This window comes from Lacerta agilis, chromosome 8 (genome assembly GCF_009819535.1).
Source record: "Lacerta agilis isolate rLacAgi1 chromosome 8, rLacAgi1.pri, whole genome shotgun sequence".
In the NCBI taxonomy this organism is placed as follows: Eukaryota; Metazoa; Chordata; class Lepidosauria; order Squamata; family Lacertidae; genus Lacerta; species Lacerta agilis.
This window is the reverse complement of record NC_046319.1, coordinates 21,998,541-22,024,214: the sequence shown is the minus strand read 5'-3', so window position 1 is coordinate 22,024,214 and position 25,674 is coordinate 21,998,541. Positions and strand designations below refer to the sequence as shown.

Here is a 25,674-nt window from a genome sequence, read left to right as displayed (position 1 = left end):
CAGTCCTGTGTCACTTGCTATAGTTGGATTAACGTCTGGTCCCTTCAGGCTTTCTGGGCTCCACATTGTGGTGGAATTAATTGCTCTGAGCTGGACTCTTCAAGAATTCCAGGCAGCTGTTTGTGTCTTGGCATCTATGAACACACACACACACACATGCCCTTGGGCCAGAGAAGTCATAAGGAAAAATCGATGCAAGCAGCAAAGGGGGGGGGGATGACATCAGCAGAACTCTGAGCAAGCTCCATCTGGGACCCAGCAAGCCAGAAAGAGGGAGATGCAATGTGCTGATTTTCCAATATTTACCTGCCTTCAGCACTTTGGTTAAGGAAGAATCATGAGTGTAAAAATCGAGAGGCAAGTGCCACCTCCCTGCCTTTATCTTCCTAAAGATATCACTGAAGGGTGAAGCAGCAGGCAAAGGAGCCCCTGGCAAGGATGCTACTGCGTACCTAAAAGACTTAGAATCCTATAAGTGTACAGTTGGAGGGCAGCCCTAATCTACTCTGACCCCCTGCAATGCAGGGGTGACAGCTAAAGAATCCCTGACAGATGACTAACCAAGCTCTGTTTAGAAGCCTTCAATGAAGCAGAGTCCACCACCTTTGGAGGCAGCCCATTCCGCTGCCAAACAGCTCTTACCATCAGAAAGATCTTCCTAATGTTGAATTGGAATCTCTTTTCTTGCCATTTGAATTCCTTGGTTTAGGTCCAACCCTCTGGAACAGCAGAAAACAAGCTTGCTCTGTCTTCTATGAAGACAGCTATTGTCTGTCCTCTCAGACTTCTCTTTTCCAGGCTAAACATACCCATCTCCTTCAACCGTTCCTCATCAGGCTTGGTTTCCAGACCCTTGATCATCTTGGTCACCCACATCTGCACATATTCCAGCTTATCCATATCCTTCTTGAATTGTGGTGCTCATAAATGGACACCAGACTCCTGGTGGAGTCTGATCAAGGCAGAATAGAGCAGGACTATTACTTCTCTGGATTTGGAAACTCTACTGTTGATGCAACCTAGAATACCATAAGTCCGTCCCCCCACCCCCACTGCTGAAGAAGAAGAAGAAGAAGAGTTTGGATTTGATATCCCGCTTTATCACTACCCAAAGGAGTCTCAAAGCGGCTAACATTCACCTTTCCCTTTCTCCCCCACAACAAACACTCTGTGAGGTGAGTGGGGCTGAGAGACTTCAAAGAAGTGTGACTAGCCCAAGGTCACCCAGCAGCTGCATGTGGAGGAGCGGAGACGCGAACCCGGTTCCCCAGATTACAAGTCTACCACTCTTAACCACTACACCACATTAAGCTTGCAGTCTACTAAGCCCCTTAGACCCTTTTCACGTGTATTCCTGTCTAGCCAGATGCTGCCCGTCCTATATTTGTACATGTCAGACTCAACAACGGCGCTTGTCATTCACAACAGCGCCATGCACACCAAATTAACTCTTACATCAAAATATTACATTACGTATTGTATTGAGCTGCTGTGCAGCAGCAGGTCAGTGGCACCTTTGACACGACTGATGTTTCTCCTAAGCAGGTGCCTAAACAATACTTATAAGTTAAATGTGGTGATGTTGTATACTTAAGTATAAGTGTATTGTAAATAAATGAGCAAATAAAAAAGTTTGTTTCTTTTTCCTCCCTTCTTTCGTAAGCAAGAGATAAGGCGTAAGCGTGGTGTCTGACATAAGCATAATAAAGTTAATTTGGGGGCTAAACTAAATTTGGGGCGCCGGGCAAATCTTTGCACCACGGCGGCGCATATGCTAAAGGCAACGCTGAACGCACTGATTCAACGCAAGACAGTTTCCCACCCCTGCCATTCTTATTTCCCACAATGCCCTCATACGACATGACTCTGTAGCATTGTGGGAAGTGAAAATGGTGGCAGGTACCAAGGCAGCTGCCTACAGGCACCGAGTTCCTGGCGCTGTCTTTGCCTGGCCAGGGCTTCCATGCCTTTCCTTGTGACTGCCTGGCTCCTTTAGGACTTTGGACTCATTTGCACACTGACTTGCAGCCTTAAATCAACTCTCTCTCTCCCACCTCCAGCTCTGAGAGCACAAGGCTGGCAGATCGCAATCCATAACTCACGTCCCCATAACTCTCCATCACTTTCATTGCCCTCCATGGCAACCATTCTAGCCGAACAGCAACATCCGTCTTCAAAAGCAGAGAGCAGAAACTGGGGAAGAAGAGGAGGAGGAGGAGGAGGAGGAGGAGGAGGAGGAATGTTCCTGCACACACACCCTGACCTTCTCTCCCCCCCCCCCCGGTTCTGAACCCACAAGACAAGCACAAGACAAGTATGTTTCTTAGCTCCTGTCAAATTAACAGCGAGACACCGGTGAGGCTATCTGGCACAGCAAAAACCACATTTCAGAAGTCGTGCGGATGTACAGCAGGCACTGCAGAGGTTGAAAGAGTCCCCAGGTGTCCTTGTTTCCCAGGCACACCGTGGTTTTTCTGGCCCCCATTCCTGGTATATATCACCTTCCTGATTTTGTCCCTGTTTTGCACTTGGAGGCAAGCAGGAGGGCCGGAGTCTGACTCGGGAGAGGGGAGGGCAGTGGTTTGTGGAGACCTGTGCCAGCCAGGAGGCAAGAATCAGAGGCAGGGGAAGCTTTGGAGCTGGAGGAAGAGGAGAAAGAGGCAGGCCAGGCCAGTGTAGGGCTGGGTGTTTCCCCACTCATCCCTGCACCAGATCCAGAAGGGGACTGAAAAGGGAGGAGCAGAGGAAGTTTCCATGCAGGCCCAGTCTCTGGCTACGTGGATGCCCGTCATCTCCAGCTTCATGACACGTTGCGGGGGGTTGGACTGGATGACCTTCAGGGTCCCTTCCCATTCTGTATTATTCTATGACACCCTCCGCTCTCCAGCCACAACACCCCCCCCCCCCAGTCTCGCTTGTTTGCTGAACTCCACTGCGGCCCATAAACCCAGCTTGCCTATCTTTGTCTCCTGGCTATAAAGCTCCGAGCTAGGCGATAAATTTGTCTTTTGCAACGGCTGTGCTGATTTTATTGCTTGCTCGGGAGGCTTCATCATCTCTGCACCATTCCCCGGGGGGTTGGGGAGGACGAGTGCCCCTCTCACAGGACGCCCTTGCGCGTAAAAGCAAAAAGGCTTGTGTTCAGAACGCCGCCACTGAAGGCAGCCTGTCTGCTGGCAGAGGGCTGCTGCCTTCAGGTGCTACTGGTGAGCTTCTCAGAGGCATAGCTAGTTGACCACTGTAGGGAACCAGAATGCTGGGTGAGATAAGCCTTTGGCCTGAACATGCAGCCGGGCTCATCTGATCTTCTTCTGCTCCCTTATTAGTGTCACAGTCAGGTGAATTGGCCACTAAAGTTGGCAGCCTTTCTGATTTCTCCCTGAAGGAACTAAAGGCTGGCTGATGAAAATGATGGCCTTTTAGTTCAGGTTATTTGGCTGCCGCACTCAGAATTGGGGGGGGGGGGGCAGGCTATGGCAAAACCCCTGGAGGGCATCTGGAAGGAGGGCCAGCACCTAGATTTGGAGTGACAGTTGTTCAAAAAGTCTTTTCAAAACCTGGCATAAAAGGCACAGGACTTTCTTTCTTTTTTTAATGTACCTCCATGACCTGAATTTGAAAGGACGATTTATTGGCGCAGCAATTTCTCTACGCGCTCGGGTTAATCTCTGCGTTGCGTAATGTTCTGCCTGTCCTCGGTGCTTGGGAAGTTAAGTCCATGCGCCTTTTTAAAGGAACACAAGATGCTCAGGGTGAGGTGGGGGAGGAATTTGCACAATTATGGAGTCTGGAGTACAAATTCCAGCCATGTGTAGCCTTTTACCACCCCCCCCCCACCCCAAATATTTATATTTCAAGTTTCTACACCGCTATCTCTAATTAGGTTTGCAAGCTTAATTATTTCCTATAGTGTGGCAAACTCTTTACAGAGCACTGGGATACATGCCCAGTTCTCTTTGAACAAACAAAACTCATTGCCGACATTATCTTGCAGTTTTCCCAGGCTACCGTAAAGTTGCAACGGTTCCCATTTTACAGACTGGGGAAATGAGGCTGTGGATGAGCCCCTTGTATACATACTTAGTCTCTAAAAACATACCCTCCAAGTGTCCCGATTTTCCGAATTCCCCCCCCCCCCTGAAATTACGAAAGACAGCCTGGCTTCTGATTTGATCCTGGAATATTCCTATTTCCGCTGCCAGTGTCACCAATGCTGAATTTGGGGAGGAGGTGGAGCCGGCACTTCTACCAACTTATGGCAGCTGCAGCTGTGAGGGAGTGTCCCATTGCCTCTCCATGACTTCCCCATGGCCACTGTGGCATCTTGTAGCAACTGCTGAAGAGCAGGCAAGGAGCAGGGGCGGATGAAAGGGGTGCAGTGGGGGCGGACCGCCCTGGGTGTCTTCGCTGTGGGGGGTGGCATTTGGCTCGCCGCCTTTCCACTACTCCCAACCCTACCCCGAGCCATCGGGGGAAGGGGCGGAGCTGTGCCACCTTGCCAGCGGCCTTCCCCCCCTTCCCCCTTTGTTTTGACAGGTTGGGGAAGGCTTGGGAGTCGCTGGTGGGTGGCGCGCCGTTGACCACCCACCCCACCCCCACCCACTCTCGGGCTGCTTCCTGAGGGGAGGAAGCCTTCCCCGAGCTGTCAAAAGGAAGAGGGAAGGGAGGAAGGCTGCTGGCAAAGTGGCACAGCTCCCTCCCCCGCCCGGGAAGCAGCAGAAGAAGAAGAAGGGGTTTGGATTTGATATCCCGCTTTTCACTACCCGAAGGAGTCTCAAAGCGGCTCACATTCTCCTTTCCCTTCCTCCCCCACAACAAACACTCTGTGAGGTGAGTGGGGCTGAGAGACTTCAAAGAAGTGTGACTAGCCCAAGGTCACCTAGCAGCTGCATGTGGAGGAGCGGAGACGCGAACCCGGTTCACCAGATTACGAGTCCACCGCTCTTAACCACTACACCACACTGGCTCGCCCCGCCACCCTGGGATGCTTGTCCCAGGGCCCCACACCCGGGTACCCCCATGGCCCCACACCCGGGTACACAGCATGTGAGCCGCTCCGGGTGCCGGAGCAGCTAGCTCCGCCTCTGGTGAGGAGGAGGAGGAGGAGGAGGAGGAGGAGGAGGAGGAGGAGAGGCTGCTGCCACCAAGGAGCAGTCCTGCGTCACTAAGAGGCAGGCAGAGGGCAGGGCCATTCTGGGCAGGATGAAAGGTGGAACGTAGCGCAAAGAGTCTTGGATGTTGTTGCTGTTGTTGTTGTTTTTTAAATTTGTGTGTCCACGTCTAATCTTGCCCCTTTCTAAGTTTTTTTATTGGTGTGTGTTTTCCTTTTTGTAAATTTACCAAAGAAAAACATAAAAATCGGGATTAGGGGGTTTTCTCAGGATGTCCGGGGGGGGGGGTGGATGTGTGCTGTATCCCTTGACAATGGTGGGACTCGCTCTTCTATTGATAGGAAATGCTCTGCAGGGGTGATGACAAAAAAATGAGGATCAGTTGGGTGGGAATGAGAAACGCCCTTGTTTTCATCTGAGGAATGTTGGAGGGCATGTAAACAATTGGATGTTATCCTGATACCGAGTCTGTCCACTGGTCCGTCATCTAGCTCATTATCGCCTCCTCTGACTCAGGGGTGGCTAAAAAGTACCTAAAAGGTTTCATTTTGGTTTTTACCAAACTGTATGCCTAGATACAGTTTTGAAGAAATGCATAGAGTGCCTCTGAGCATATTGAGATGGCAGCTGACTGGAGCAGTGTGCCCAGACACCCTGTAAGCCAGGCACAGGTAAAATTATTTGGGGGGGGGGCAAGTAAACCCCATATAATCGACCATATGACATGGTGCATGCACAGCATTTGAATGACAATGCCCATCAACTTTGGGGTGGGGCAGCCCCTTCAAATATTTTATGGGGAGGCGAAGGGACTCAGCTCCTAGGAGTTGGCTGCTATGAAACCAGGGAAGGGGAGCCTCAGGCCTGGGGTTCCACATCTCTGGCCTATACTGAGGTGGTGAGAAAAGACCCTCTGCAGCACTGTGTCAGAGAGATGCTCCATTTTCCTTGCACTTAATCAAAACCTGGAGTCGAGCTGAACTAGCCAATCCACCTTGCATCTTACAAGGGAAGCTTCAACAATGGCAACACGAAGGATCATTCATTTCTCTCTCTCTCTCCCCGCTGCCTCTCCCCCCCCCCCCCCGCCCATCATTTGAACTAATCAATGGCTTTATTTCACGCCACTTCGCCTGCTCCTTCCCTCTCTCCTCGCTTTTAATGATGTTCGCAATCGGTCCCATTAATCCCCAGTAACCCGCTTGGTTCTTGCACAGCCGCTGCCGCTGCATCCTCTTCTCCTCCTGTTTCAAGTAATTGGGCTGGCTGATTTACAGCTTGCCAAGTTCCTCTCTTCAAAGGGGAACCCAGGCTCCCCAAGCCAAACATGAACTTCGGGAAATTTACACAATAAGGTCCCGATCCGCACAGAACCCTTGAAGGTCAGCTGGAATCATCCACAAATGTGCTCTTGGTTTCTTTATAGGCCAACCTTTGGCAATGTGGTGTAGTGGTTAGAGGGTGTGGGGGGGGGGACTGAGACCTGGCAGACCAAGGGTTCAAATCCCCACGCAGGCATGAAACACACTGGGTTGCCTTGTGGGCAAGTTAGGCCTCTCTGCCTAACCTACCTCACAGGGTTGTTGTGAGGATAAAATGGGAAGAGGGGGAATCGTGTACATCAACTGGAGTTCCTTGGAGGAAAGGCAGGATAGGAATGTAATGATGATGATGATACCTGGGCCCTTTGGGTGTTTGGGCCTGCAATTCCTGTTGGCATGGAGAAAAGAAAGGAAGATGTTGGTGACCGTTTTGAGTTCTTACTTGCCCTTCACCAGAGAGCAGGTTGCAACAATTTAAAACACACTATTAAAAGCAGCTTAAAACAATGACAGTCACAGGAATAGGCTGGTTCCTGAAATTATACATCTAAGGTGTCAAAGGATGCATCTTTTGCATATGATGGGGACTTTATATTGAAGTTGGGAGATTCCCATCCATGGGGTGGGAGTTCCACAGCCTAGGGGCCGCTACCGTGAAGGTGCTCTCCTGGGCTGCCACTCCCTGAGCTTTGGAGGGTGGTGGGACTAGCAAGAACACCCTCTCTGCTGATCTCAGTGTGGGATGTAACATAAGCAGTCAAGTACAACATTTCCTGTTTGCCCAGAGTGGACACACAGGGGGGTGTTACCCCAGCCAGGAGAACTTCCTGCCACACCTGTCTGGAGCATTCTTCCCCTGCGTGTAACCAGGTAGATGGGCGTGACCCTGGCAGACCCCATAAAAGGGCTGGTCACGCAGCCATCTTTCTCTCTCAACCATTTTCTCTTGATACTTTTGTTGTGTGCTGGCTCTCAGCCAGCAGCACATGGGCTCAATCCCCATATGGGATAAACTCTCTTCTGTAATTACAAGCTAAAGCTTGCCTTCAGGGAACCTACTGTGAACTGAATGTGAGTAAACTTCTTATCATTACTTTTAAAGAAGACTGTTGTGTCTTTATTCTTTTTAAGAGGGAATAAAGGGGATTTACCAGGAACAAATCCAATATGGACAAGCCAGATTGGATTGCTTAAGAGATTCAAACAAATCGACCAACTAGCTTCCTGCAATATACAGGGGAATGTACTCTGCTACCAGCTCACTAGCGTGAGTTAGGAAGGATAATATTTAAATCAATATATCCTCTGCTACTATCCACATTCCCACACTCAACTCCTGAGAGGGTCTGTAGAGAAGGAGGCCCTCTTTCATATATCCAGGACTTAAGTTAATGGTGTGTTTTACAACTGAAGTAATGCATACTGGACATATAAAGTGGTTGTGGGTCAGAGAGAGGAGAAGATTAATCCCAGGGTCTGAAGATATGTGTGTATGTGTACTACGAATTGGTTATTTGATCATCAGGGACCAAATGGCAGGTTTATTTCTTGAAGATGGTCTTGTAAATCCATTTCTGGAAGTTGGAGACTGCCGTGTAGACACCTGGGTATCTGGGGCTGGCGCAGCTGTGGCCCCAGGAAACAATCCCAAAAACACGCCCTTCACACACTAAGGGGCCCCCAGAATCGCCCTGGTGGGAGAAAGAAAGAGGGGGGGTGGAAACACAGTGGAGAGAATTAGCATTAAAGCCTTGTCAAAGCAGCTGCTAATATCCATTGGTTGTTTATATTAAAAAGCAAACTACATTTTAAAAAAAGTAATTTCACAAAGCTCTTTTAAAGTCTTGACCCATCCCCACCTGGTCCCTGTTGGAAGCATAACACTCAAAAGGAAGAGTGGCACGTTTTAGGATCCAGTTGCTGGAACAGCCAGACAAGTTTCTTGGTAGTGGCCCCTAAGTATGGGCCATTAAGGTAACAAAGGAAGTGGCTCTGTGCCAGAGGACAAAGGGGTGGGCCCCCTCTCTCAACTAGCTGTTACGTGGTCTGACTTGAGGTGTCCGTGAGAGAGCTAGAAGCAGGCAGAAAACAGAGAGGCAGAGACATGCTTGGTTTCTGCTTGAACCCAAGGCTGCAACTCTGGGAGGAGCAAGACCTTAAAAGGTGTTAATGTTGTGAAAGGTAAAAGGCAAAAGCCTGTGTGTGTGTGTGTGTGTGTGTGTGTGTGTGTGTGTGTGTAAAAAGGTAAACGTAACGGATCCCTGGATGGTTAAGTCCAGTCAAAGGCAACTATGGGGTTGCAATGCTCATCTCGCTTTCAGGCCAAGGGAGCCAGCATTTGTCCACAGACAGCTTTCTGAATCATGTGGCCAGCATGACTAAACTGCTTCTGGTGCAATCACATTTACTTTCCCGCTGCAGCAGTACCTATTTATCTACTGGCAGTGGTGTGCTTTTGAACTGCTAGGTCGGCAGGAGATGGGGCAAAGCAACAGGAACTCACCCCGTCGCTGGGATTCAAACCACCGACCTTCTGATCGGCAAGTCCAAGAGGCTCAGTGGTTTAGACCACAACGCCACCCACGTTCTTTACCTTTACCTTTGTGTGTGTACTAGAAGCTAGAAGCAAGCTGCAGGCTGGGCAGTTGAGTGACAAAGGCATGCCTGATTTCTGCTGGAATCAAAGGCTGTGGCTATGGGAAGAACCTCTTGGGTTTGGGGTGCTAATGCTGTGAGCTCCTCCATTGTAGGTTCAGGTTGTATATATTTGGGGTGGCATGCAACAATGTGTTTCTAGGTGCATGAGTGAGCATGGAAGCGTGCAGTCGTCTCCTCCGAAATTTAATTGCTAGGAAAGAGGGAGGGGGTGAACCCCAAAGAACAGCAACATCATCGGCTCTCTCAAAGAACATTTCAAGAAGGGATCCCCCAACCTGTCAAAGACGGGAACAGCAATATATGGGCAACCAGGAAAACTGGGACTGGTAAAGCAGGAAGCACTGGATTATCTGCCCTTGGAGTTAAGCCCTTCTCAAATAAAGATGAATCACAGCTGAAGGAGAAAACGCAGGAGGTGGGCAGCAGGGAAAGGTCTGTTTTTGAAAGGCACAGAGTGGGGGTAACTCAATCAATGCAGCCACCATTCTGGAAGATAACAGGAAAGTACAGTACAGGGTGGGGGGAACCCTCTTTCATACCCCAAAACCCAGGGGTGGCATGGAGCCTCCAGCCTACTGGCAGAGAGGGGATGTGGCTAGGGAGAGTCTCAAGGGCCAGATAAAGAGAGCTAGAGGGCCACATTTGGCCCTCAGGCTTCAGAACGTAAGGAAAGCCTGCAGGATCAGGCCAATGGACCAGCTAGTTTAGCCTCCTGTTCTCACAGAAGCCACCCAGATGCCTGTGGGAAACCCGTAAGCAGGATTCGAACTCAAGAGCCCTCTCCCCTCCTGTGGTTTCCAGCAACTGCTATTCAGGAAGTGTTACTGCCTCTGACTGAGATCCCAACCCACCCTCCCTGCGCTAAGCTGATCAGTTTTCCGAAGAGGCATTTAGTCTTCCGAACTTCCTCTGCTAAACGGACACTGGCATTTACCTGGCAGGCATCTTTCCCCCCGGTGTTGAACCCGGCGCAGATCATGTTCCTGGTGATGTACCCAGCGTACGAAGAGGAGCTGTTGCACTTCCACGTGGAGATGATGGGGAGGTGGACGCTGCGCAGAGTGTCCGATGTCCTGCCCCCGATGGGAGTGGTGTAACCCCAACCGGAGACTTGGCAGAAACGTCCGTCCTGGACTGTGGCTCCTTGCTGGGGAAGGGGCACGATGGAGACAAAGGGGCTGTAGGCCACCGGCCGGTTCAGCTGTTTCGAGACATCAAGGGGTGGGGGTGGAGGCAGGTCACTTATTCCATCAATTAAATCTCACCCGGATGCAGACCCTCCAGTTTGGGCCGGTGCCAATGGTTGGCATGCTCAGGTGTATGCCAAGAGCCCAAACCTGAGCAGCAGCTCCATTGACCTCCTTCATCATTGCAACCTTCTCACTCAGTTGCCATTTGTTCAAGCTCAGACATGGCTGCAGCATCAAAGGAAGATCGACAGGTGCCACTGCCAGCTTGCTCACTGACATTTTTATTTTTTATTTTTAAATTATATTTGTTGAGTTTCCATTTTATAACATATAAATACAATCTTTGTTTTTTCACATAAACTCAAGCTCATCAACTTCCCCCCTTCCCACCTCATGGTTACTTTATTTATTTGCTATATCATCACATTTCTAATTTCCCCCTTTTAACCTTACATTATTCCCTATTTAATTTATCTGTAAAAAGGTAGAATTTTCAACCTTATAAGCCTTTTCAAATCATTCCTGCCAAAGTTGTTAACTGTTTCCTTTACACTGTTTACAATTGTCCTTCAAACATTGTATAAATTTCCCCCAATCTTTTTAGAAAGCTTGATCTCACTGGTTTCGGATTTTCCCTGTCAGCTTCGCCATATTCCATCATCTTCGTCTGTCACTCTTCAATTGTTGGTAACTCCTGTTGTTTCCATTTTGGGGCTATTAAAATTCTTGCTGCAGTGGTTGCATACATAAATAATTTTTGATCTCTTTTAGGAATTTCTTCCCCAGTAAAAACGCTTCTGGTTTTTTTTTAACGACACACACACACACACACACACACACACCTCATTATATATCAAATCCCAGAAGGTTTTCATGTCCACCACATATGGTAAAATTCCCTTCTTTTTCTTTACATTTCCAACATTCCTTATTTTTCATTTTATACATTTTAGCGAGTTTAGTTGGCGTTAACTACCACCTATGCATCATTTTCACAATATTTTCTTTCAATGCACTGCAGGCTGTAAATTTAATGCTTGCTCATTGACTCTTTGCCCAGCACTGATAGGTTGAATTGTGTTTTTTTTTAAATAGAAGTTATACTGTTACATACAGCCTGTTACGTCGTGTGTGTCGTTACCAGCAAGCAAGCTGGCAAAAACCATGTGGAGGCAGAAGAAGAGGAACAGCTGTGAAAACAACGGTATTATAGATTTAGGAGGGACCCCCCCCCCAAAAAAAAACCTGTAGAAATGAATAAACGCTAGGATTTTGATTCATTGGGATATTGACGCAGGCCTGGACAGGATGCCTTCTGGGTTTGACGAGGCATCTGACCCTCATCTGATCCTACTGCAGCCGAGGAATTGCACATCGCCTCCCTAAGCTAGCGAGCCCCACCTGGGCTGTGGGTCCTGGCCTTCCTTCCTTCAGAACTAACAACTGTAAGTTCTGGGATCCTGAGGTCAGGGGTGGTACATCCTATTTTGTCACTTGAGGCAAAACAGGAACTGCCGCCCTGCTCTGCCACACCACCACTCATCACCACCTCTGTGCCACCTGCCAGCGGTACTGCAGCTGTACCACCAGGTGTGTCACCTCCGCCGCTTGTGGAGAAGCACCCAGTGGCATTGGTGCAGATTCCCTGAAAGAGCTTGCAAGATCTCACCCAAATCTCATGAGATCTTTTGCTCTCCTTGACATTGCTCTCCTTGCAAGACTTTGATGAGATCTCACAAGACCTTGCAGGAAATCAGTGCTGGCACCGCTTCTCTGGCAGAAATGGGGCCGTGGCAGGAGGCCCCCATGAGGCAGCTACTTCACACCACTTCATGGGTGGGCCGGCCTTGCCTGAGGTCATTTTGGGCATACAGACTGGTATCTGTTTACCTGTAAGCACAAAGTTTTTTTAAAAAAAAGTTTCTCTACCAGATTTGCACAAAACAGCAGCCACATGTTGTTTGTGTGTGTGTTGCTCCTCCAAGCCAGGAAAGCTGAGATACATGGGGATTTGTTGACACCTTTTGTGATCTACCATGCTTGCACAAAATAGCAGTCCAAAACTAAAAATAAGCAATGCCTCACTCCAAGCTACAGTAGGTAAGGATTTGGAGCTGATCACATGAAAGGCTGCCTGTCGCTTCATTTCCTCCCCCTTCCCTCCCCAGCTCAACAGCTTTGATTTCCTAAAAAACAACAACAGCTGAACAACTTTGCCTGCCCTTTCCAAAAATCCTGGCTATGCCCATGGCTGGTGCCTCTCCGTTTTTCAGTCCCCAACATACTGTATATTCTGGCGTATAAGACTACTTTTTAATCCAGGAAAATCTTATCAAAAGTCGGGGGTCGTCTTATACGCCGGGTGGAGAATCTGCGGTCGAGTATATCTCAAACTCTATATTTTAACTGGAAAAGTTGGGGGTCGTCTTATACGCTCAGTCGTCTTATACGCCGGAAAATACGGTAATTGCAATTTTAAAAAGTCATCGTTTTTCAAAGATCTGGTCAGCAGGCTGTGGATCCTGGCCCACCTGGGCATGCCCTCCACAGTTCCAGCTGAAACTCTCCCTTCCTTTCAATCCTGACCCCGTTCTGACACCCAGGAAAACTTTGTTACCTTGATGAGCATGATATCTGCATTTTTGGAAGTGGGGCTGTATTCCGGATGGACCACCATGCGGGCAGGTCGGAAGATCTGTTCCGTGCCTTCAAACGTGGAAAGCGAATATTCCCCGGCTACGATCAGCATCTGGTGGATTCTGAAAGAGGAGCAAGAAAATGAGACGAGGGTGGATTTATCGCAAACATGTCAGATTTGGGTTAGGCAGGGGTCTATTATGCAGTACTGTCAGATCTTGATATGGCTTTGGGCTTGCCGCAGATGGGTAGTGTAGTAACCTCTCCAGAACCATATGACAGTAGTTAATTTGTAGGAAGAGCTTTGCTGTAAAACTGGCAACCGGGGGGGGGGGGAGATCTGGCTAAAAGCTGTCCACTGCCCCTTTTCTCAGGTTTCCTCCTCTATCCACCTTCATGCTCCTTTCCCATTAAATTACTACTCTACAAACATTTCCTTCAGCCACTGATACAGAAAAAAATAGGGGTGGTTGGCTTTTGCTGCCCAACTCCCCAAGGGACTGAGTCCCCTAAGTCCATGATCGGTCAGAGATGAATGGGTGGAGGCAGGATGCAGCGAAAGCAAGGCAGATCTTTATTTTTTCTGTTGCAACAGAGTCCCCTCCCCTCCTTGCAAGGAGGCAAGAGAGACCCAGAACCAAGAAGAAAATCTCTTTCTGCTTTGGGTTTCGAACATTTGCTGTGCTTTTGAGTTTGTGCAACGTTTCCAAATCAGTGCTGCCTATTTCTGACCGGCTCCCGCCAACAGGGACATAGCAAAAGGGGGGCGGGGGGCGGGCCGCCCCGGTTTCCATAATGGAGGGGGTGACAAATTATGAAGGAAATTAAAAAAAAAAACATTCTGTAAAAAAAATAAATTGATTTTTTTTATAAAAAAATTGAAAATGCCTGCTCCGAAAGTCTTATCTTACTATACTAGGGATTATATAGCTATATATGAAATTTCATGCATATCAGTTAATATCTTGACCCTCCTCCACCAAAATAGCTGTTTACTTGGCTGTTTTCCTATGTCGCGAAGGCTGAAATTTCAGTTCAGTGGAGCACTTACTGTTCCCAACCCTAACCCTGCGGAAAACCATCTAATTAGACTAATTTGATTTTGAGATGTTTTTAGGAGGTAATTTAATTATTGTTTGATCTTATACCAATGTTATGTATCTGATGTTAGCCACCCTGAGCCCGACTTCGGCCGGGGAGGGAGGGATATAAATAAAAGTTTTTATTATTATTATTACTTGTTATTATTCCTTTGTAAGAAAATATGAAATAACGTAAAACCATTTTTGCAAGGGGGGGAATCAATGGGGGGGGGTGACAAGAAATTTTGCGCACCGGGTACCACCTGACCTTCCCATGCCTCTGGCCAGAACCAAGAAGAAACATCTCTTTCTGCTTTGGATTTTGAACCTTTGCCGTGCTTTTGAGTTTGTGCAACGTTTCCAAATCAGTGCTGCCTATTTCTGACCGGCTCCCGCCAACCTGTTTGATGCAGGATGCCCAATGGATGGACCTGGAGAGCGTTCAGATGTTCTGCAGTGTGCCTGGGCTCCTTACCCTGTTTTGCAGTGGGCGGCGGTCAGGACCCAGTTCCGACTGATGAGGGCTCCACCACAGAAATGGTAGCCTGTATTCCTCTTCAGAGAGACCAGGTACTTTGAAGAGTGGGGTGAAACTATGTAGCCCCCAATGATGCGTTGGGAGTCACTTGCGCCATCTGCAGAGCGGAGGGGAAGAACTGTCATACAATAATCAGAATTTCTGAGGGGGCAAAAATCTATACCATAGCTGTCAACCTTTCCCCTTTTTTGCGGGAAATTCCCTTATTATAGCATTGGGAAACAGCAAGGAGGGTTGACAGCTTTGATCTATACATGGGACCCAGCTCCGACTGAAGGCTCCTCCAAATGTACTTTTGTACATTCATTACAGTTTGTCGACCTTTATGTGTGATCATTTCAACACAGCTTGGGCCTCGCCAAAGCAGATGTAGGGTTGTTGCGCCCAACACCAGTCCTACTCAGAGTAGACCAGTGCTTTTTTTCGGGGACGACGACGCAGGGTTATACATACCCCTAAACATTTGTGAATCTTTGTACTTTCGTCCATTTACTGCATTTATTTTTCCCAATTTGAACTATAAAATGGGGGGTTTCTTGAGTCAAAATGAGAGTACCCCTAAACATTTTTTGGGGGGGAGGAAGCACTGGAGTAGACCCAATGAAAATAATGGGCATGACCCACTTAGGCCTGGTGACTTCAGGGGGTTAACTCTGAGTGGGACCCATTCTGCTTTGTTTCCAATTAGCGCATACCCAATAACTTCCTGCTCTGATCTTGCTACTTTTTAAGACCACAATTGTTCCATTTTAGGGTTTTTCTTTGTTTTGTCCTGTATTTGTTGCACTTTTGCCAGATAGTCTCTCCTGACTGGGCAAACGTCACTGGTTAACTAGTGTAAAGCAAAGTGACATGTGGGCAGCCCAGTATAAATCTGCTGCTAGTGCATTATTATTGTGTCGGTAACATGTTGCAGAATACAAACAACAGTCACCAGTGTGGAGGGACCCCTAGTCTAACCTAGAAGTTTTTGTATGGTCAGATAGAAACACATGACCTGCCCTGACCTATCATTGTTGAGACTTGAGACTCCCTAGAGACGTAACTGAAACCGCAACAGATTGTTGCAGCATGAAGTGCTGCTACTGCTCAGTGTTTCGGCCACTCAGCCAGGCCTTCCCTAGCTTTACTATCCCCTCGATCCCTAACCCCATGCTCACTGAGCATGCTTGGTCCTAACTGGGCTGATGGGGGTGGGGGAGGTGCCCTATCCTTAATTCCTCCCACCCTTGCAATCTTTTTTGGACTTCTGCAAACATTGGGATTTCACACTTGTGCATGGTGATGCTGTTTTCATCCCATAAGCCAGGTTTTCAACCTTTTTGGTTCCACAGCTCCCTTGACCAACTACATTCTTTCTGCGGCACCCTTGTGGGGCCCAGTTATGGTACCCCTTGCCTGCAGAGCTGGCAACCCCTCACCCCTTTTTGAACACCCTCCCTTGTGGAGTGTTCCCTCAGCCTCTTCTCTTCTCCCCTCTGCTTGGGAGTCCTCTGGGCAGCCACAGCTGCTGCCCTGGTCTCTGAGCTCCCCCGCCCCAAAGAGAGGCGCCTCCTCACAATGCCCCATAGGATCCTGGGAAGCAACCCTTGGCCAGCCCCAGAGGCCCCATTCACTTGGGGAGCTTGTAGCCAGGGCTCCTGCAACAAACAGCAGCACAAGCCTTTGGGAGGCAGAGATGCGAGAGGGCATCGTAGGAAGGAGGGAAGGAAAGAGGGACAGAAGCCAGTATTGCCCGCGGCACCTCTGACCATCATTCAAGGCACCCCAGGGTGCCACGGCACACTAGTTGAAGACCACTGCCATAAGCAACCACACTTGGAGAATGAGCTCACACTTAGCATATAGGACAGGAAGCTGTTAACAGATAGCCTTAGAGACGCCTCCTCTGACCATCATTGATTACCATACCAGCCATTGCCTCATTCATTCACTCAGTCTTCAGAGAGAATACAGGCAGCATTGCTGGCAAATCCATTTTATTCCAATGTTTTCTGTGTTGTTCTCCAGTCTTTCCTCAGACTTGATTTGTGATGATTCACTGCACTGCACTGCACTCCACCATTAAAATACCATTTCAGCAGCAGACTGTTCAGTGCGAATGTGCTGGTGAGGTTTCTCCCTCCTACTGGCCCTTTAATTAGTCATTTCCTGTTCTCTGTATGTGGCTGCTTTAAAAAGAAAAGAAAATACTGAAAGGCTACCAGTTCCCAATCTCTCTTTTCCACGAATGCCTTGCCATTTAAAGATAATGTTCTTTCTTTTAAAAATCAATTGGCTTTCTGCAGGAAATAGAAGATCTGATTGTTCCAGCAAGCTTTTACTGCTGTGAACATTTTATTACTAAACTCTTATTGCCAAGTTTACTGCTGCTTACTTTATGCTCAATTTTATTGGGCTAAAAATTTAAGAGGTTTTATTGTTTTCTTCTTCTGCTATTCTAACTATTTTGCTCTTCCTACTCTTTTTTGTTTGTTTTTTTAAAGGGGTGGATGGGTGGGAACCACTTCCCTAATCTGGTTCTGGAGTCAAATATAACCCCAGTTAAAAAGACAAAACTAAAATTTAGATATGCTTGATAATGGTACCAATATATTGGGTAAAAATTAAACTGAATTAAGGATGGCTGTTTTGAAAACTGTAATTCAACCATAACGGTATGTTCTGCATTCTGGAAGGGGAAACTTTGCTAGTTTTCTCTTATTATTCAGAAGGGGAAATGATGAGAATCACTACACTTGGGCAAAAAAATGAAAGGCACAAATACAGGATGGGTGACACCTGGCTTGAGAGCAGTACATGTGAAAAGGATCTAGGAGTCTTGGTAGACCATAAACTTGACGTGAGTCAACAGTGTGATGCAGCAGCTAAAAAAGCCAATGCAATTCTGGGCTGCATCAATAGGACTATAGCATCTAGATCAAGGGAAGTAATAGTACCACTGTATTCCGCTCTGGTCACACCTCACCTGGAATACTGTATCCAGTTCTGGGCACCACAGTTCAAGAAGGATACTGACAAGCTGGAACGTGTCCAGAGGAGGGCAACCAAAATGGTCAAAGGCCTGGAAACGTTGCCTTATGAGGAACGGCTTAGGGAGCTGGGTATGTTTAGCCTGGAGAAGAGAAGGTTAAGGGGTGATATGATAGCCATGTTCAAATATATAAAAGGATGTCATATAGAGGAGGGAGAAAGGTTGTTTTCTGCTGCTCCAGAGAAGCGGACACGGGGCAATGGATTCAAACGACAAGAAAGAAGATTCCACCTAAACATTAGGAAGAACTTCCTGACAGTAAGAGCTGTTCAGCAGTGGAATTTGCTGCCAAGGAGTGTGGTGGGGTCTCCTTCTTTGGAGGTCTTGAAGCGGAGGCTTGACAGCCATCTGTCAGGAATGCTTTGATGGTGTTTCCTGCTTGGCAGGGGGTTGGACTGGATGGCCCTTGTGGTCTCTTCCAACTCTATAATTCTATGATTCTTTGATTCTATGACTCCGACAGGAGGCAGTGATGGGCACTTAAGAGATCACTTTGAAAGAGGATTTGAGAAAGTCATGGAAGAGAAGGCTATCAATGACTACACTATGCCTCCAGGATCAGAGGCAGTAATGCCACTGGATGCCATTTACTGGAAATTGCTGGAGGGGAGAGTGCAGCAGTGTTCAAGCTCTGCTCACACGCTTCCCCCAGGCATCTGGTTGGCCACTCTGAAGTCTAGATGGGCCACTGGCCTGATCCAGCATGCCCTAATTGAGTTCAGAGGAAACCTCCCTCCCATGGAATTTACTTCTGCTTAGACAACACTCAGGATCTTGACCAAAGAGATGGATATTACCAGATAATGGTACAGGTAGGTAGCCATGTAGGTAGCACCTTAAAGGTAAAGGTAAAGGGACCCCTGACCATTAGGTCCAGTCGTGGACGACTCTGGGGTTGCGGCACTCATCTCGCATTACTGGCTGAGGGAGCCAGCGTACAGCTTCCGGGTCATGTGGCCAGCATGACAAAGCCGCTTCTGGCGAACCAGAGCAGCGCACGGAAATGCTGTTAACCTTCCCGCCAGAGCAGTACCTATTTCTCTACTTGCACTTTCACGTGCTTTCGAACTGCTAGGTGGGCAGGAGCTGGAACTGAGCAATGGGAGCTCACCCCGTCGCGGGGATTCGAACCGCCGACCTTCTGATCAGCAAGCCCTAGACTCTGTGGTTTAACCCACAGTGCCACCCGCATCCTTAGAGACCAACTAAGTTTGTTATTGATATGAGCTTTCGTGTGCATGCACACTTCTTCAGATACACTGGACTTCTGTTTCAGTGTATCTGAAGAAGTGTGCATGCACACACAGAAGCTCATACTAATAACAAACTTAGTTGGTCTCTAAGGTGCTACTGGAAGGATTTTTTATTTTTTTTTTGTTCCAGATAAAGTAAAATGATTTCAAAGGTCATGTCATGCAAGGGTCAGCAAACTTTTTCAGCAGTGGGCCGGTCCACTGTCCCTCAGACCTTGTGGGGGGCCGGACTATAATTTGAAAAAATAATAATGAATGAATTCCTATGCCCCACAAATAATCCAGAGATGCGTTTTAAATAAAAACACACATTCTACTTATGTAAAAACACCAGGCCAGCCCCACAAATAACCCAGAGATGCGTTTTCAATGAAAGGACACATTCTACTCATGTAAAAACACGCTTGGACGGGCCGGATTTAGAAGGCAATTGGGCCGGATCTGGCCCCTGGGCCTTAGTCTGCCTACCTATGGTGACATGGAAGTTTTAATTTTCCTTCCAGCTGATTGCGAAAAGGCAACACCTGAGCAGCGCAGTCCTCCTGTGGAGACGACCAGCGACAGCTCTTTTAAATGCACTTTTAAGGTTTGCCTTTTTGAAAGATTAGTGTACCGTTTTCAAAAGAAAAACGACTGGAAATTGGAAGAGGAGACTTGTCAAGAAGCAAGAACATCCAAATTTATGTTCTCTGGAGTGGAGATAATTGCTCTGTTATGCAATGTCACTTTAGTTCAGGGGAGGGGGGGTTAAAATGCTATAAAAAAAATAATAAAAAATAACAGGCAATGTGACTTCTTTCAGTCCTTAATCTGCATGTTCTTACACATGCTTAGAATCACAGAGCTGTAGAGTTGGAAGGGACCCCAAGGATCATGTAGTCCAGCCCCCTGCAATGCAGGAATCTCAACTAGATCATACATGACAGATGGCCATCCAACCTCTGCTTAAAAGCCTCCAAGGAAGGAGAGCCCACAGCCTCCTGAGGGAGACCCGTTCCACCGTCGAACAGCTCTTACTGTCAGAAAGTTCTTCCTGATGTTTAGCCGGGATCTCCTTTCTTGTAACTTGAATCCATTCATTTTGATCCTACCCTCCAGAGCAGGAGAAAACAAGCTTGCTCCATCTTCCATGTGACAGCCCTTGAGATATTTGAAGATGGCTATCATATCTCCTCTCAGTCTCCTCTTCTCCAGGCAAAACACCCCCCAACTCCCTCAACCGTTCTTCATCAGGCTTGGTTTCCAGACCCTTGATCATCTTGGTTGCCCTCCTCTGTACATGTTCCAGCTTGTCAATATCCTTCTTAAACTGTGGTGCCCAGAAGTGGACGCAGTACTCCAGGTGTGGCCTGACCAAGGCAGAATAGAGTGGGGTTATGACTTCCCTTGAACTGGACACTAGACCTCTGTGGATACAGCCTAGAATTGCATTAGCTTTTTTCTTTTCTTTTGCTGGAGGTGAATCCCATTGAACTCAGTGGGGCTTTCTTCAGGGAAAGCATGCTCACCATTGCAGTGAAGTTGATTTGCCAGAGGTTATTTGTTTAATTTACACAAGCTGCAAAATCCCAATTTCCTTGGCAGAGAATCTGCATTGCCTTAGTGCGAAATGCCCTACAGCTCTGCAGCACAGCAGATGCTTTGCTTGCAAAAAGTCTCCTTCATCCTTTTAAAAAAAATATTTCAAGGATCAGCTAGCTAGCAGGTTGATTGACAGCCCCTCTGCTTGGTTCCTCAAAGGCCTGCTGCCAGTCAGAGCAGGCAGTACCCTACTTAGGTTACATGGTGTATACATTGGTGTATACAGTGAGGGTTGGAGCTCATTGGGACTGATAGGGTGGAAGGCAGGGAAGCCAAACAGTAGGTGGAATCAGAGCCAATGACAGGTGGAGCCATGTCAGTATATTCTTGTCCCCACCCTTCTTCTCCTTGAGGAGTTTTACATTAAAACGAAGGAGGAGGAGGAAGCTGAAAGCCAGGAACACCCCTCTGGGCAAGTGTAGGGTGGGGTGGCTGAGAGCAGACAGGAGTTGGTGGGGCAGTGCCCCATCTGTCCTAATAGACCAACCTGTACTGGCTGTAAGGCCAAATGAATAGAACCTAGAGCCTAGCTACTAGCTTGAGCTGATGGCCAACCCTCCTCCTCCTCCTTCTGCAACTGGTGGTTTCTTTTTTTAAAAAAAAAATTATTAAATTTTTCCACATAACCAAAAAAAACAACAACAACAAACAATAAAAAACTAACATTAACAAAAAAAACCTAACAAAAATTACACCTTATTACTTCTGATAAAAACAACTCCATTTTCCCTCACATCCTAGTAGGACTTCCTCCTATCACCTCCTTCTGCGTCCCTTGTGAATACCTTTTTCGTAACTTCCTAATCTTAACAAATTCTAATTATTTTCTTACAACTACTTTACCATTAATATCAATTCTATCTTTTATCTTATCTTATCATTTTAAATCCAGTACCTCTAACTTCGCCTCTACAGCCTATCTTATTCTCAAAATATATCTAATTTTCAATCTTACAGCTATCTTTTAAATACATTTTAAATTTTCCCCAATTGGTTTCATCCAATCTCACTTGCTTTAAGACTGTCTGAGAGTTAGTTCTCTCTTCTCTCCGTTCCCTTCTCTGGCAAGGAGCAGAGCGGAGGTGGATATCCCTCTAAGGACAGCCTCCGATGGATCAGCTACTCTGCTCTCCTTTTCTCCCCGACAATAGTGAAATTATTCATGTATGTTTTCTCGAAGGGGAAGTCGAGGAACGAGCAGCAGAAGCCCTGTTTGTTTTTCATGGGTTTTTTTTTTAATTATTTGCATCCTGAGGAAAGGGACAGCAAGCCATAGAACAGCCGTGGGAGACAGTTTTCAGCCCGAGAGCCGCTTTCCCCTCAGGGCAGCTTTCCAGGGGCCACATGCCAGGAGCGGAGGGGGCCAGAGGCAAAAGCGAGCAGAGCAATGAATGTGCATTTTGTCTTGGTGCACTAAGCTAGTTTCATCACACACCCCTATGCTGTGGGAATTTACAGTCAAATCCAACAATGCATGTTTGCTAAATAAGGATATGAAGGGGTTAAGACTCGCGGAGTTCCTGATTACTAGAGAAGGCACTGTGTGATGTCACTTCCCTTGAGTTCTCTGATGCGGGAGGGGGGGAGAGTCAAAAGGGTCTAATCATATCTACTTCTCCCTGCCATAGGACTCACTCTCTCTTTTCCACTATGCTTCCAAGGCAGATAGACATCTATCTGGTCTCCACTTTGGCAGAGACTCAATTTTTAAACTCAGCTATGTATTTTGTAATCTAGAAGTAGAGTTTGCCAGCCTTCCTTTTGATTACTTTTAATGCTGGAATTGAGGGCAAGACTTTTATGTGAGTAAAATACTATTTTTATACTTGATTTACAGTCTGTTGCATGGTTCTTTTCTTAAGAGTGGGAAAAAGAAAAATCCAGTCTGTTTCCACAGCCTGGATAAATAAAAAATAAGGTTACACAGCCTGCTTCCAAAGTTTCCACTTTAATGCTGCAAGGGATGATGTTTTGAACTGCTAACTAATTGTTTTAAATGTCAAACTGATTACTTTAAACGTTCTGCTCAGACACGAGTAACAGGGAGGATGAACAAAATCCACCCAACATATCCTGCATTCAGGCAAGCAAAAAGGTGTACCAGAGACACAGCAGACAGGCTAGCTAACACACTCAAGGAGAGTGTGAACTAAGGTTGTGGAGGGGTGTGACCTGTGAAGAGCCCAAGGATCAGATATGAAAGCCAGGAAGGCAGTACAGTATCTGGCCTGTGGGTCATCTCCCTCTGTATTCTTTATTGGACAACATTCTGAAAGCAGAACCTGGAAAGATTTCCTGGCCTAAAATTGATGCTGGTCCTCTCATCCCACTGCAAAAGCCATATGATGCTGGTACTCCCATACCTGGCCACACCTGTACATTCTCATCACTGCCAAAGGAGCCTCCGGTTGCCTCATCACTCCTGGAGACATGCTCAGGGTCGCCAGCTTTTGAACTGATCTGTGGAGTCGTTCCTGGAACAAGAGCGCGATGTGCAGCTGTTACTGGACCCCTGAGTTGCCGTCTCGATTTCTTACAGATTATCAATGGGTAGGGAAGGAGCGGTTTTGCATAAAATTTGCAGGTACTCATTTTTATGTGTATATAACCAGGTTTAGAAAGAATGGCTATAATTTAAAAAGAAGCCCAAGGTGTTGCAGTGTTCTCATCATAGTGGGAGTGTCCAGGTGACCTGTGTGTCTGCTTGAGATTAGGGGAAGAAATCTAATGCACTTCTCATTTAAAGCTGAATCCACCAAATTCACACTTTCCAAAATAATATGAGAACCAAAACACAGTGATCCGTCGAAGGTTGCACATAACTGATTTTTTTTTGCAATGCAAGTTCTCCAGTCAAATAATGTTTACCTAAATACATGTTTTACCAAAAAAAAAAAAATACCGCTATGCATAAAAATAAATATATTAGTGAAAGCAATGTACAAAAATGCATTTGGTCATGAGAAATTGCTTGCAAAAATGTGTAAATGGGTCAAAACTGCGTACAAAATTGTGCTGCTTAGGAGAAATTTACAATAGAATGCTGAAGAATTTTCACGAGCAGTGTGTGTGTGTGTAACTGAATTTAAGATGGAAAAATCTGGGGGTCCAAGAGGACCAAAATGGACTGATCCTTTCCTACTTATTCCCACAGCAGCCAGCTGCACTGATTGGTTGCATGCTTTCTTCCTCAATTTAGGGAAACAATGTGCAGCTTAACAAACTGCAGTTTCCAGAATTCTTTGGGGGAGGCTATGACTGTTTAAAGTCATAAACTAGTATGTAAATCGAAAGACAGCTATCCTTCGAAAGCTTTACGTCTCTGAATTTTGCAATGCAGTTCTCCAACAAAATAACGCACCTACCAAAAAATTGTATATTATGAGAAACTTGCACTAAAAGGCTGAAAAATTCTTATTGGGTCTTTTTTCTTTTCTTTTTAAGGCTGATGTAGAGCTGGAAAAATGTGAAACTAGAAACGGAAAGATAGGTCCATCCTTGCCGATAAATATGTCCGGCTGGAATGTTTTCTTGTTGGCGAAACAATTAAATGTCACCTGGGCTTGGCAAATCCCCCACATTGAGGAGACCATTCCAGCACCAGCACCCCTGGTTCCGAAGCAGATTGGGTGCAGCGTACGCTAAGCAAGCAACAGTCCCGTTTGTGGCAAGTTACTCACCAATCAATGGGAAGAGGAAAAGCAGGAGTTTCATCCCTTGCACTAGCTGCCTGTTCCCACTAAACCGTCCGCTGAAAGGGATCTGCCTGCAGGACAGGCACTCAGTGAATCACCTCTTCCTCTTGTGCCTGGGCATCCACCGGTTCTTCTTCCAGTTGCCATGACAACCCCCATCCCCATGAGAACAGTGGGTCATTCACCTAAGAGGTCCTTCAGGGACACCAGCACCTGGTTGACTTCCCTTCACCTTACGTTCTTCTCAGCTTCCTCCCCCAGCCCAGCCCACCCAGCCCTTTCGCGTTGGGATAAGGTGAAGGGCACCCAGGTACAGTGCTGCCTTTTGCCAGCTTGGACAATGTTCCTCTTTCTTGGCCAGCTCCCCAGGCCGGCAGGCGGCACGAGAGACGCTTCCTAAAGGGAGCTTCCATCTCTCACCGCCTGGCACGCGGCATTGCGGATCCTGCCAGGACAGATCGCTGACAGCGCAGAAGGAAGAGGATCCAGCTTCTCGGTGCAGATGCTCTGTGGAAATCCTTGGGGGGGGGGAGATGAACCTCGACCCCGCTTGAGGGGCAGAGTGTCTGTGCCTTGCACACAAGCGGAACCAAGCTCAGCATCTCTGATGAAAAGATATCAGGCGGCATTCTCTTCCTGGTGTTTAATCCTGGATTAGATGGACCATTGCTTTTGCTCCTTAAAACAGCAGCGCCATGTGCATCGATGAGCCTGTAGCTCAGGGGTAACACACACACCTTGGTGAACACCAACTTGGATGGCTTTAAGAGGATTAGGCAAATTCATGGAGGACAAGTCTGCTGCTAGACACAATGGCTATGTTCTGTCTTCACTGTTGGGTGCAGTATAATAATAATAATAATTTATACCCCACCCATCTGGCTGGGTTTCCCCAGCCACTCTGGGCAGCTTCCAACAGAACATTAAAATGCAATAATCTATTAAACATTTAAAAGCTTCCCTAAACAGGGCTGCCTTCAGATGTCTTCTAAAAGTCTGGTAGTTGTTTTTCTCTTTGACATCTGGTGGGAGGGCTCTCAAGGCCACTTGCTGGAATATGCAGGTGGCCAGCTGTCCTGAGGTCCTGTTTGTGTGTTTCGCACTGGCACCTGGTTTAACACTGAGAGAACAGGATTTGGAATAGATGGGCCTTTGGCCTGGTCCGGCAGCCTCTCCTTATATCCTTAAGATGCAGGAGGTCCCAGGTTCAATCTCTGGCATCTCCAGTTAGAAGCATGGGGTATCAGCTGATGGGAAGGAGTCATTGGATCCTGGGGAGACACTATCCATCACAGTAGACCATGATATATAATGAACTGGGGGGGGGGGTTAAAATAACCTTTTCTATTAAAAAAACCCCAAAGTCTTCCTTTTAGGAATTCTAGGTGCCGAAATCCCAAGGGAGCAGAAAATACTATTTATGTATGTGACCACGGCTGTGTGGATGTTATTGGCCCAGAGATGGAAAGAAGATAAAGTCCCTACCAGAGAAGAAGTGGCAGATCAAGTTGAAGGATTATGCCGAAATGTCTAAAATGATTAGAAGAATCAGAAATCAGGAAGACCAACATTT

At 47.2% G+C, this 25,674-nt stretch overlaps 1 protein-coding gene across 1 annotated transcript; it reads right to left on the bottom strand.

The window, feature by feature from the left end:
* Window positions 1-7,971: 7,971 nt before the first annotated feature.
* LOC117052174 (trypsin-3-like) lies at window positions 7,972-24,149 on the bottom strand. Its single transcript, XM_033158950.1, has 6 exons — window positions 24,087-24,149; window positions 22,770-22,880; window positions 14,476-14,635; window positions 12,899-13,040; window positions 10,026-10,292; window positions 7,972-8,124 (listed from the first exon to the last, which is right to left on the bottom strand). Exons 1-6 carry the CDS (start codon window positions 24,118-24,120, stop codon window positions 7,975-7,977), a joined length of 864 nt encoding a protein of 287 aa, XP_033014841.1. The 5' UTR covers window positions 24,121-24,149; the 3' UTR covers window positions 7,972-7,974.
* Between the last annotated feature and the right edge of the window lie 1,525 nt (window positions 24,150-25,674).